At 38.8% G+C, this 13,806-nt stretch overlaps 1 protein-coding gene across 1 annotated transcript in view; it reads left to right on the top strand.

The window, feature by feature from the left end:
• The window catches only part of CDH23 (cadherin related 23), a 390,425-nt gene that overhangs the window by 252,111 nt on the left and 124,508 nt on the right, over positions 1–13,806 (top strand). Inside the window, exons 23-25 of the mRNA XM_081328216.1 lie at positions 5,420–5,555; positions 10,614–11,002; positions 11,094–11,195. Coding sequence (XP_081184342.1) covers positions 5,420–5,555; positions 10,614–11,002; positions 11,094–11,195 — 627 coding nt within the window. The remainder of the gene's footprint in view (positions 1–5,419; positions 5,556–10,613; positions 11,003–11,093; positions 11,196–13,806) is intronic.

Here is a 13,806-nt window from a genome sequence, read left to right as displayed (position 1 = left end):
CCACCTGGAGGAAGACTGAGGACACAGCTATTGTGTATTTTAGCCTATGAATGAATTTGCTTCCTTCTGGTTGTACAAAGCCAACATTCCTGGTTTGCATGGTTGATCAAGCAGAGATGCTGTTTTAACTGTACCTTTTTGTAATGGTGCAGTGTGTTTGCCACTTTGCCACTCATTATATATGGAATTCTGACACTTGAATTCTTTGGTCTGAGCTGGATCCAAGTCTCCTGAATACATTGATTCACAGCAGTCTATGGAGATTCTCAGTCATGCAGATCATGGTTGTCCCAAACTTGCTTTTTCAAGAGGCAACTGGACTTTCTTGGTGTTTTTTTTGTGAAGACATTTCGCTTCTCATCCAAGAAGTTTCTTCAGCTCTAACTGGATGGTGGGGAATGGAAGGATTTATATTCCTTGCAGACAATCCTTCCATGTTCCCAACATCCAGTCAGAGCTGAAGAAGCTTCTTGGATTAGAAGCGAAACGTCTTCAAGGAAAAACAAGGAAGTCCAGTTGTCTCTTGAAAAAGCACTTTGGAGATTGATTATAACACTTTCCTTCCTTTTTGATAATAGGACAGAAGCTTCTCCCTGGTACATTAAAATATCTCCCAGTTTTCCTGACTTACACTTCCAAAGTTCAGATTCAGTCCATGACTTTGACCTACTCTGTCAATATGCAACTCTCCTGCTTAATTGATGCAGGATAGGAAACAGCAGACAACCTATTAGAACAGTTAAATGCTTATTTATTAAAATTTATATCCAGCAGTTCTGGAAAAGAATCCACTCATGGCCTTGAGCAGTATAAACATTAATCTATTCAAAATATAATAAATATTATTTTAATATAGAATCTTCCAGGGTCCCTCTCATGGTCCCACCATTGATACGCTGGGGGTATACTGTAAACCAGTATGAATTAGAGTCCCCAGTTGCCCATAGGTTTCACTTAAAAGCTTTGGAGCCACCTATTCTCTCAGTCTCTTTCAGAGCAACCTGTCTAATTGGATTATTGTATTGGGATAGAATAACAAGACCCACATTTAAGCCACTTAGCAAAAAGACAGGATAAAAATGCAGCATGCCACTCTAAATGAAACAGCGGTGAATGTACCCCAAGGCATCTGTTTAAACAGTGGAATGTATTGTTTATATTCTGTACTATAAAGTATGAGTGGCATCTAAATATTCCACATATCAGAAAACAATTACTCAGAGTAAAGAACTAAAACAGTTGAAAATCCATGAGTCACCTAATGCATATTTTTGTAGATCTGCTCAAGGGATATCTTTCCCGATGACTCTTGTATAGACTGGATTGTTGCTTTTCAGTCTGTGTTATTCCTGTTATTGCTGATCAGGATGAATAATATAAATGGTTTTGTTTTTTAAAAAAGTTTTTTTTTTTTAAAAAAAAAGACAAGTCCCTAAATTACATAACCAAATAGAGGTAGTCCATCTCTTACAACCATTCATCTAGTTACAATGGCACTGAAAAAAGTGTCATATAACTTTTTTTCACACTTAACGACCGTTGCAGCATCCCCGTATCTCATGTGATCAAAATTTAGACACTTGGCAATGGGCATGGATTTACAACAGTTGCAGTGTCCCAGGGTCATGTGATCACCTTTTGTGACTGCCTGGCAAGTAAATTCAATGGGGAAGCCAGATTCACTTAACAACCGTATTACTAACTTAACAATGTCAGCCATTCACTTAATAACTATGAGAAGAAAGGTCATAAAATGGGGTAAAATTCACTTAACAACTGTCTTGCTTAGCAATGGAAATTTTGGGCTCAGTTGTGGTCGTAATTTGAGAACTACTGTAGGGTAAGTCAAAATTTTACCTCAGATTCATTGTAAAAAAAAAAGATACTAAAAATATGAGATACTAAGTAGCTACTGTGTAGACGCGGGTTCAAAGTCAATATGTTTTGAGGAGGACAAAATAGTGGGACTTTTTCAAAACCTTTTGCACCTCCAGTTCACCTATTTAATACAACAGATGTCCTATGCATTGTATCTTCTAACATTGTTTTGATTAAAACAATACTTCATTCCAAATAAATACGGCTGCAGATAAATACAGCTTAAGGAGTACTAACATAGAGCCAGCTTCCTGTAATAGAAAATGTTGCTCAAACAGGTCACACATTCATACCAACGATACATTTGGGAGTCTCTTTATTTATGCTTGATATATTCAATAATCTTCCATTTTTCATTATTCCCTACATTTCCTAATTAACAGTTCAGTGCCTTGTTGGTGACGTTCACTGCTGATAAGAGAGTGGTTAGGCAGGATCTAATGAAGTCTTCAGAAAATGCGTGGAGTGTTCCATTATTCATCTTCTCTCGTTTGTATTGTTCTGAGAAATGTGTTTTTCTTTTAGAGGATATTAAAGGGGATTTCTTTCCTCTGGAGTAACAGTGATTGTCGCAGATAGAAATAGACATTGATCAACAGGCTATTTGCTTCTGATTTTACAGATGGCTGAATTTCTATCTAATTGAATTATTTTTAAAGCGGGGGAAAAAACATGAATCTTGAGCTTCATTTGTTTCAGGTGTGGATGGTTTTTGCTTTGAAGGCACTATTTGTATTGCTATTCATTAATTTTGTTATTTGTTGGCTGGCTTGAACAATATTTGCGCTATAGCCAGGATTCAGCCATATACCCACTGTGGGAATTTGAGTGTCCTTGACATTATTGCACAGGTCCCCAACCATTTCTACACAATGCTGAATGTCCCTGCCATCATTTGCTTACCTTTAACAAAAAAAATTCTCTGGTGGCACTTTTTCTAACCAAGCAGCTGTGGAATATAGATAGTCCTCGACTTATAACAATTCATTTAGTGACCGTTTGAAGTTACAAGGGCACTGGGAAAAAAGTGACTTATGACTATTTTTCACACTTATAACTGAGCATATTACAGTAATCCTAATAGTATACCTCCAGGATTTAATCTACCCCAACACATATGGGTGACATACAATAGAATTAGAACGACTCATGGGGTGTGTGCCGATTCTCTGTATAAATGGGGAAAGACACCTTCAGCACAATGTGATTGCGGGGCTCCCCGACAGACTATCCAACATATAGTGAGGGAATGCACTAATAGAAGATACCCAGGAGATCTTAAGGACTTCCTCTGCGTAACAACGGCAGCTACTGACTGGATCTCCAAACTCAACATTAAACTCTGAAATGTTATTTCTGTTTTCCTCTTAGGTTTTATAATCGCTTCTTTTTTTAAAAAAAATTGTTTTAACTGTTCTAACTTGTAAATATGAAGTGCTTTTAATTCTGTGTGTGACCAGCCATAAGCTAAATAAATAACACTTATAACTGTGGGAAGTCACCACCCCCCCAGAGAAGGAAATATTAAAAGGGCAGAATATTGTATTTTCTCAAAGGATCTTAAAGTGGCAGAAAAATATACCCAGTTTTTCTTAATAGCCCCAAGCAGAAACCAGCTCTGTAGAAATGCAGATGTAAATAATCCATTCAGGAAGGTTGGAGGCCCCCAGATAGAAGTTTAGGAAGACAAAGACACCTAAAATCTACATACCCCACTCAAACTCTAAGACAGCACATAATAGGATTAACAGATGCCAAAGGGGCACATCCAGACTCAGGTCAAAATACATGACACAGGAAATACAAAGCCTCAAACAGGAACAGGAAACAAGAGCCCCAGAGGGTATAAAAACCCACTCCCTACATGTGCTCTCTCTCTTTTCTTCCAGAGCCATCTTTCTGTCTGGCTCTCCTCTTCAATAAACAGCAACCTTCTTTCTAAAGCAGTCGCCATGTTGTTTATTCCCGGCTTGGACTGGACTCTGATGAAGATTTTTCATTCAGCATAACCATTGCAGCATCCCCCTGCTCATGTGATCAAAATTCAGATGTTTGGCAATTGGCAAAATGGAGAAATCAGATTCACTTAACAGCTGTGTTACTATCTTATCAACTGCAGTGATTCACTTAACGACTGTGGCAAGAAAGGTTTTAAAATGGGGCAAAACTCACTTAACAATTGTCTCACTTAACAACCGATATATTTGGCTCAGTTGTGGTCTTAAGTCAAGGATTGCCTGTAGCTGCTGAACTCCTGCTTGGCGTACGGGAGATAACCTCAGAACTTCGAAACTGGATTGTAAATAGCCCCAAGGAAGGTCTGCTATAACTTCAAATGGTTGCCAAGTGACCTCTTGTAAGGTCCGGACTACCCGTACTAGAGAAAGGATTGTAAACTTGGCACACTCCTAGCAAAAGAGTTCAGAATTAGATTTTGCTGCTAAGGACAGAATAATTGCATTTGGCTGGTGAAGAAATGTGGATTTGTAGCTGACTGCAAGAAAATTTCACAAGTGCCCATATTAGCATATTTATGAGAAGTGGTTTTGTATCTGTACATGCGTACAACCATTATTGCCTCGTTGACCATCTCAAATGTGGCCCCAAACCTTGATCTGGCTCCTGAATTCTAAAATGTTCCCCTTCCCTACCCTGGTACTCTTAGCCATTGAGTTTGGAAGCCCATATCAGCAGAGAGCTGCTCTTTCAGATTATTACAGCCCCATCAGTGGTACCCTTAGATGTGAAGGTGGCCCCTCCTTCCCTTTATCTTTGTGTAAACTAGGGCGGTTCTTGTCTGAGAAGTTCTCTCAAGTTCTGGTCCAGACTTGGGTTTCTTTGATCTGACCTTGTTTGGTAACAATTGTTCCTCCTGTTCTTCCACGTTGCTTCTTCTGCCGATTGCAGTGGACAGCAACACTTCAACTTTCTCTGCTTCTCTGTCGACGTTAATTGGCACATTCCTTAGGTTGTCCACATGGTGGGGGAGGAGTAAAAAAAAAGTCATGAAAGCAGCTGTGGACATACTGTTGAAACTCCACCTTTTCCTAACAATTGTAGCCATTTTTAAACGCCAACGCAAATGCCCTTCGCTAATAACATTATTCAGGAGTGATTCTAACTATAATGACCCAACTAGCCTCCATCATTCTATATAATGTATAGCATCCAGTGTAGGGGTTCCTGTTTCACATCCTGAAGATGCATAGTTGTTGGGTATATCTCTTTGAAATTTTCTACCAAATTGCAATGTTTATTCTGATAAAATTGGGAAATTCTTGTTAATTATGAGGAAATAGTAATGTGAACTCTATTGAATTAGTTATAAATACCTGCAAACTCTAATTCTGTATTTGCCTTGAGGTCCCTTTCTCAACCTGGTCCTGACTCCAACCCATGATTTTAAATGCACTTCTCAACACTCTAGTCAAAGATTATATATAGTCCTTTATCTTGATGTAGTGGATATGGATGTTTTTTCTATTTTTTCCCCAGCAAGGTTCCAGGAAAATAAATGATCTGTGTGTTTAACATTTTCCAGGTAATAGTCTATGTGGAAGATGTCAATGATGAAGTACCAGTATTTACCCAAAGACAATATAATCGGCTGGGTCTGCGAGAGACAGCTGGAATTGGAACATCTGTTGCTGTAGTCCGGGCAACAGATCGTGATACAGGTATAGTTATACCATAGAAGAGTTACATTGGCTGGCCACTGCAATGCTGTTTGAATGGTCTTCTTTCTAGGTGAACCTGTCCTGACTTATCTTTGGAGCAAGAGTATTAGAGCTTTCTGTATGTATGAGCCATGTTAGGAGTCCCAAGATGTATATCTTTTTTTGTGATAAATTCCAGTTCCTGTAATGTGGAGTAAAATCACCCACAGATTGGTGAACAGAAAGTGTAGCTACTTAAAAGCTTTTAGATAGTTTCTTTCAGCCTCTGTCTCCTGCCAGTATCCAATTACTCATAGTTGGTGCAAAGTCAGGAATTTGTATATATTTTATGCTAGTTTACACAACCCATTCTATAAATATTATGTAACACTGATTAGCATTAGTCCCCATCCAGAATTTTAAGGAAGCCAGTGGACCTGTATGTTAACATTTTCACTTCCTATATATTCACTATTTTCTCTTATTTTGGACTCCAGCGTGTCCAAATGAAGCTTAGTTTGGAAAATACCTACTTGAATTTTAGGCATAATAGAATAACAGAGTTGGAAAGGATCTTTGAGATCTTCTAGTCCAAACCCCTGCTGAAGCAAGAAAACCTATACCATTTTGGGCCAATGGCTGTCCAATTGCTTCTTAAAAGCCTCCAGAGATGGGGCACCCACAACTTTTGAAGGCAAACTGTTCCACTGGTTAATTGTTCTCACTATTAGAAAATTTATCCTTAGTTCTAAGTTGGTTCTCTCCTTGATTAGCTTCCATCCATTGCTTCTTGTCTTGCCTTCTGGTGCTTTGGAAAACAGGTTGACCCCCCCCCCATCTTTGTGGCAGCCTCTTGAATATTGGAACGCTGCTATCATATCTCCCTTAGTCCTTTTTTTCCACTAGACTAGACATACCCAATTCCTGCAAAATTAACCTGTTGCTAATGCTGCTTTATAAAATGCTGTGTACATTCAGGTTAATAATTAAATTTACATTTTTCCCATCATTTTGTGTATCCAGATGCAATTTGAGCCATGCATAATTTGCATACTGATTTAAATGTGCGAGTGATGCACTTTACTTCATTTATGTCAATTGACATAATTTGCAGCATGTGACATCAGCGCATAGTTGACACAGATTGATGTAACAAGGCAAATTATGTAAATATATAGAGAAGAAATCCCCTTCCTTAAATGGTCTATTAAATCAAGGCCAATGTCAAACTCATGATGTCACGCAACGTATCGGGACAGTTTTGTCATTGCCGGCAATGGGGTGGGCACGGCTTCTGCATGATGCATCTGGCCCACGGGCCGGCAGTTTGACACCACTGCCTTAAAATGTTGTTACACAGAATAGCCATGGCATAAATTGGCAAAAATAACTTTAGATCACCATCTTCTACTTAACTGTTAATTGTAATGTTGTATCTGAATGCTTACATCTAGAGTAGGTATGCCAATTTAATATGAATCTGAATCTGTGCTTCAGTACATATCTTAAAAGGAATTAATTAAAGGGGCACACTAGCATACCAGCTCCTCTTCTTTGCAATAATTGGGGTAGTGAACATCAGCCAAAGGTGCTAATTAGCAATACAGTTAATTTATTTATGGTCAAATACCAAAATAATAATAATAAAATCACATAAACCCAAAATAAATTAATACAATGCGAGCCAAACTGCATAAAGAATCATGTTTAGTCCAGAGTAAATCAATGAATAAGCATTGCCACTGTTAAACCCAGAGTCTTCTTATAGCAATTAAAATTTACAGCCCAAAATTTGGCAACCCTCCTAGAAATTGTAGAGGCTGATCTGCAGCAAGAAGAAAATGTTTGTCTGTTCTGGCCAAGTCAATGGCTGATTAGTAAATGTGTTATGAATTCAGAATGCTCGGCTTGATACAGAGGGCAGCACAGCATAATGTGCAATATCATGTCAATTATCTAACCCAGCAAAGAGAATGGAATTGGGTTACCCTTTCCTTACAAAATCATGGTAAGCCACTGAGCTTGCTCTGATATGCAAGGTGGAAGGGAAATTAATAAAATGTAAAAGCCCTACCACAATGGCCACTATTAGAATATCATGGACTTTACTCCAACAACTTCATTGTACCAAGACCTGCATGAGATCATATTTTAGATCTGCACTTAAGCCCGTCTTCCGAAGGGAAACAAAACTATAAAACTCTCATTGGTGTAAGTGAATGTCACAAAAGTAGATTAATAGATTCTGTAAAAAAATTGTCCATCATTAATCTGAATTCCACGTTTAATTTTTGTTTTGTTTTCTTTTGTTTTTTTCTGCTGTTTCAAGTGACAGCCTATAACATCTCAACTTTCTTTCCTTTATTTCCAATATAGCCTGGTTAGTACATTTCAAGGAGTGGTCAAATTATTTTGAATGTGAAAGTCCCAAATTCAACTTGGTTGCTGTAAATGCTCAGTATAATTAATCAGTGGGGACTTTGGCATACAGCTAAAATGAGTCCTTAACCGTCTGTTCCAATTGCTTAAAATTAGAGTCTCTCTTTTTTTTTGCTGAGACAAAAAGCAATAATAGATTCCCCAATGGGTTGCCTTAAAGAAATAAATGTTAATTGAAGTGTTAATTGAAATGTTAATTTCAATTCAATCTTTCTTCCTATTCATCAGGAGTGCATGTTGTTGCTTATATTTAGTACATTTTAACCGCTGTATCTATAAAATATATGGGACGCGGTGGCTCAGTGGGTTAGGACACTGAGCTTGTCGATCAGAAGGTCGGCAGTTTGGCGGGTCGAATCCCGAGTGCCGCGTAACAGAGTGAGCGCCTGTTACTCGTCCCAGCTTCTGCCAACCTAGCAGTTCGAAAGCACGTAAAAATGCAAGTAGAAAAATAGGGACCACTACGGTGGGAAGGTAACAGCGTTCCGTGCGCCTTTGGCGTCTAGTCATGCTGGCCACATGACCACGGAGATGTCTTTGGACAAGCGCTGGCTCTTCGGCTTTGAAACGGAGATGAGCACCGGCCCCTAGAGTCGGAAACGACTAGCACACATGTGCGGGGGAACCTTTACCTTTACCTTACCTTATCTATAAAATAATAAAATCAAGATAAAAATATAAATAAATAATATAATTAGAGTGGATTTTCCTCTTCACTGCACTAACCCTATGTACTTCTTCCCTTTGGATTTCATCTTTTTAACAAATAGAATTTTTTTTTAAAAAAAGAACAAGATGGAATGGTAGAAATTGAATTCTTTTTTTTCTTCTTTTTTTTTACATTAGGTGGCCATTCCCCTTCTCCTATTCCAAATGCCAAATCCCATAGTAGAGTTGCTTGGAATTGAACATAGACTTCTGGGGGTGGATTATATAGGATTAATATGTACAAATCTACTATGGGATTTGGAATTTGGAACAGGAGAAGGGGAATGGCCACATAACGTGGGGAGGGGGGAGAAGGAAGTAACGCAAAAGGAAGCAAGTACACAAAGTGTATCTGGAACCCTAGTGGAACATATTTGCTGAGTGATACAGTGATGATTCCTTTTTGGGATGAATATCACAGAACATATAGAATAATAAGAGTTGGAAGGGACCTTGGAGGTCTTCTAGTCCAACCCCCTACTCAAGCAGGAGACCCTATCCATTTCAGACAAATGGTCGTTCAATCTCTTCTTGAAAGCCTCCAGTGATGGAGCACCCACAACTTCTGAAGGCAAGCCGTTCCATCGGTTACTTGTTTAGGAATTATCTCTTTAGTTCTAGGTTGCTTCTGTCCTTGATTAGTTTCCATCCATTATTTCTCGCCTTATCCTTTTTTTTCTTAACGCAAACATATGATCAGGGGAATTAATGCAAGTGGAAGGCTAGGACTTCCAACAAGTATGTAGAGTGAACAATAACACCAGCGTAAGTCAGAAGACCTGTAAGAGAATTTGGGTGAAAAGATTTGAGCTCTCCGCTAAGGGTTAGAACAGGGGTCTGCAACCTTGACAACTTTAAGACTTGTGGACTTCAGCTCCCAGAATTCCTCAGCCAGCATAGCTGAAGTCCACAAGCCTTAAAGTTGTCAAGGTTGCAGACCCCTGGGTTAGAACATACTATGTGAGCCTTTGAAAATCTCAGTCTTCCTCCAACAGCTGCAATAGCAGGCAACTGAGAACCCATCAAGGGATGGAAATCAGTCAAAAATACTAGTGTTGTGCTATAAACTGTGAGTGTAGCAATCCTGATCATCTCAAACCATTGGTTTCATCAGAATATATCAGTTTGGTAAGCAGGTACAAAAGAAAGGCTGACAATGATTGACAGATCGCAGGAACAATGTAACAAATCATGTGTCAACGCTGCTTGACAAGAGATGAAGGAGTATCTATTTCATATGTTAAACTTGTGTATTGCTTTAAGACTTGTGTATTGTTTTAGTTTAAAATTGGTGGGAGGGAAGAGTAGGAATGCACTTTGAAGGCCATTTGTCTCTAAAGAAGATAAGACTTTGGCGGTTCTTCTAACGGAAGGGAAGCTGATTCTTTAAATTAATTGGAGAATATGATTAATGACAAAATTAGAAAGGGGGAGAATTGTGTTTAATATATGGTGCAAGGGGCGGAGATTTCAGATTCCAGCTTCCTTCGAGCAAGCATTTGCCGGTGTATTAGGCTAATAAAGGACTTTTAAGGTAAACAATGCCTCAGAGTCACTTGGAAAGCCCATACGTCGGAAGCTTGACATCATGTGGCGACAATCCATTGTTATAGAAAACTAAAAAGTTTTGGAACTTTTGAACAGATTTTTGGAGGAATTTTGAACAGAAGTGGAGCATCTTCACTGGGGTTTTCAAACACTCCTTCGGGATCCTCTACAATTGAGCCATGGCTTATATTCAGTGGTGGGATTCAAATATGTGAACAACTGGTTCTCTGTGTGGATGCCGCTTCCGGAAGTCCATTCTGGGCCTGGGCAACAAAAAATTAGCTAACGGTTCTGCCGAAGTGGTGCGAACTGGCTGAATCCCACCACTGCTTATATTGCAACCGACCACATATCTCCTAATCATTCTTTTTCCTCTCTCTCTAGGAAATGGAGGTCTAGTGAATTACAAAATCATCTCAGGATCTGAGGGCAAATTTGAAATTGATGAGAGCACCGGCCTCATTACCACAATTGACTACTTGGACTACGAGACAAAAACGAGCTACCTAATGAATGTTTCCGCCACAGATCAAGCCCCGCCCCAAAACCAAGGATTCTGCAGTATTTATGTCAGTCTCCTTAACGAATTAGACGAGGCTGTGCAGTTCTCGAACATCACATATGAAGCAACCATCACAGAGAATATCCCCTTGGGTTCTGAAGTGCTACGAGTCCAGGCCCGATCTATCGACAATCTTAACCAGATCACATACAAGTTTGACCCTAATACTAATCCTCAAGCTTTGTCTTTGTTCAAAATAAATGGAATCACTGTAAGTAATTTACTGGGGAATTTCTGTTATCTGTGGGCATAACCTGACATTGTATATCCATGGCCTGTATGTTTTTATTTCTTTCTGGCAGGGTGTGATTACTGTCAGAGGACAAGTAGATCGAGAGAAAGGAGACGTTTACACCTTAACTGTTGTGGCAGATGACGGAAGCCCTAAACTTGACTCGACAGTGGTGAGCTGATTTTGTTGTGTTCCTTTGTCTTTGTAATATGAGAAGATGTGCAACTGACTATTCTTTCTGTGTTTTTGTTTAGCTTATGCTTAGCTAAAATTTCAGCCTACTGTTGTGAGGTTATTCATCCCCCAGAAATGGAAGGTTTCTGGTTTGTTTTGGAGATGGGAATAGAATAAAAAATCTTGGAAGATTGTTTTGAGGAAATGTGTCTTAGTATATGCAAGATGGCTGGAATTTTTCTTTTCCTTTCCATTTTAAAGGTCTTACCACACAGTAGCAAGATTCTTTGTGGCTGTGTTTCCAAAGACACTAAATGTCTTTAGAGTCACACTCTGTTATGATAGACCAGGGGTGTCAAACTCGCCACGTCACATGACGTGTCACGACGTATCTTGACTTTTTTCCCATTACCAGAGCTGGGGTGGGCGCAGTTTCGGCATGATGCATCCAGCCCGCGGGCCAGCAGTTTGACACCCCTGTGCTAGATGTTTGGATTGTATAGCTAATATACCGCTGTATGCTGACACTGAAACATAACTAAAAATTCAAATTGTTAATCATGTTAGTACTTCTTTAAGATCCTAGTGAACAGAAGGATAATTGAGTTGAATTGTTTTCTGTAAAGTACTGATTGATTTCCTTTCTTAATCATCCACATTTTATACTGGATTCACTTAGAATCATTTAGATCATTTTTTCTGAACATCAAGATATATATTTTTTAATCCCATTTATATCCCGCCCTTCTCCGAAGACTCAGGGCGGCTTACAATCTAAGAAGCACAAATCAATGTGCTTAGCAATAGCCTTCATTCTATGTATATGCCTGCTTATTAGGGCTTTCGCCTGCCCCCCAGCGGCATTTTTACAAATTCAGCTTATTGCCCCCAACAATCTGGGTCAGGGGTCTTCAAACTCGGCCCTTTTATGACTCATGGACTTCAACTCCCAGAATTCCTCAGCCAGACATGCTGGCTGAGGAATTCTGGGAGTTGAAATCCATGAGTCATAAAAGGGCCGAGTTTGAAGACCCCTGATCTGGGTCCTATGTGATTTTTATGAAATTATTCTCCATTTAAAACATTTTAAAAGTAGTTTGTGTATTATCCAGATAATGTACCAGGAGATTTTTGCTCACATTTTTTATTCTTTCCTACAGCTGCCTTATTCACATAATTTTTAGAACTCAAACTGACTTTTTCCTTCCTATTTAAGAAACCACACAATCATGGACTAAAATTATCTTAGAGTCCTCTCTTCTGCATAAAAAAAAACACAAGCTGGGCAATTTCCGTTTTCACATCACCTTTGTTTTTCCTTTTTCTCCTTTTGTACTACTTTTGACTCAAAATGTGAGCATGTGCTACGCGCTAAGCACAAATGCTGGTGTGGAGACGGGGGAGGGGAATATGTGCAAGAATGGTGCAATGGGAAGATGTAATCTAAGGCCCAAATGAAGAGCAGTTTCCCACTTTGGATAAATAATACCAGAGAAACAAAGTTTATTCAGCATGCATGAAGAATGCTAAGTGAAATTTGAGGAAGAAACATATGAATGAATGACCAAGAAGACCACACCTATTAGATGATTAAGGAGAGATTGATAAAGCAACAACAAAGACTTAACTTTTTTTTTCATTGTTCATTGAATCTATGTCTCTGGACCATAATATATATTTTTTTCCAAAACTTTAAATTTATGTTTTCTATTTAAGGGGCAGAAATCTAATCCCTCTTTATTTCTTTTCTTCTCTGTGTCCATTTTTGTGCTTCCATCCAATAGAAGGTAGGAATATTCATTATAATGTTTATTATAGCATGCTGACTGGGGGAATATGAATTAAAACCTACACATTGTAAAGCTGCCAAGGTCGAGAAACGCTGATCTAGGGCTATTTCTAGAAAGAAACTGCAAACTGAAAGTGGTCAATGGATTGCCTAAGATGCTATGTGTCTTCCAAGAGACTCCTGCTTATATCAATTTCACATTCATTCAATTTTTAAGGTCACCTAATTGCCAAGCAATTCTGGCCAGTTTAAATAATTAAAAACATCATTTAGGATAATAAAAGAATCCTGCCTTGGGAAGACAAGTTCCCTGAATGTAACTTTCTAATGGGTGTATATACTATCCCTCTTGGCACAATGATTATGAGAAAAGCCAGGTCTTTAAGATCTACTTAAAATGCTTTTTGTAGATAGTATATTATTTCTGTTCTTTCTTCTTTATATTTCAAGATATGAAAAATGTAAGTGTTGGGATGGTTTGTATGAGGAAAAAAAAGATTTCAACATATAAGTTTAAGTTTATTGAATTTATATACTGCCCTTTTCCCGTAGGACTCAGGGCAGTTTACAAAGTATTTAAAAACATCAATACAATACAAGAGTTAAAAACAGTTAAAATAATTAAATTTGATCCCTGAGGGGGAAAAAAATAACCTCTCAGCCTAGGCCAGAAAGCTCAAAGAGCCAGGTCTTCAGGTCCCGGCGGAATGACCGAAGGTCGGGGGCAGTCCTAAGCTCTACGGGCAGCTGGTTCCAAAGGGCTGGCGCACCCACAGAGAAAGCCCTCCCCCTGGGTGTTATCCGCCGGCAGTCTTTTACA

This window comes from Vipera berus (assembly GCF_964194415.1).
Source record: "Vipera berus genome assembly, chromosome: 5".
In the NCBI taxonomy this organism is placed as follows: domain Eukaryota; kingdom Metazoa; phylum Chordata; class Lepidosauria; order Squamata; family Viperidae; genus Vipera; species Vipera berus.
The sequence above is the reverse complement of the archived record's forward strand: the minus strand, read 5'-3'. Positions and strand labels throughout refer to the sequence as shown.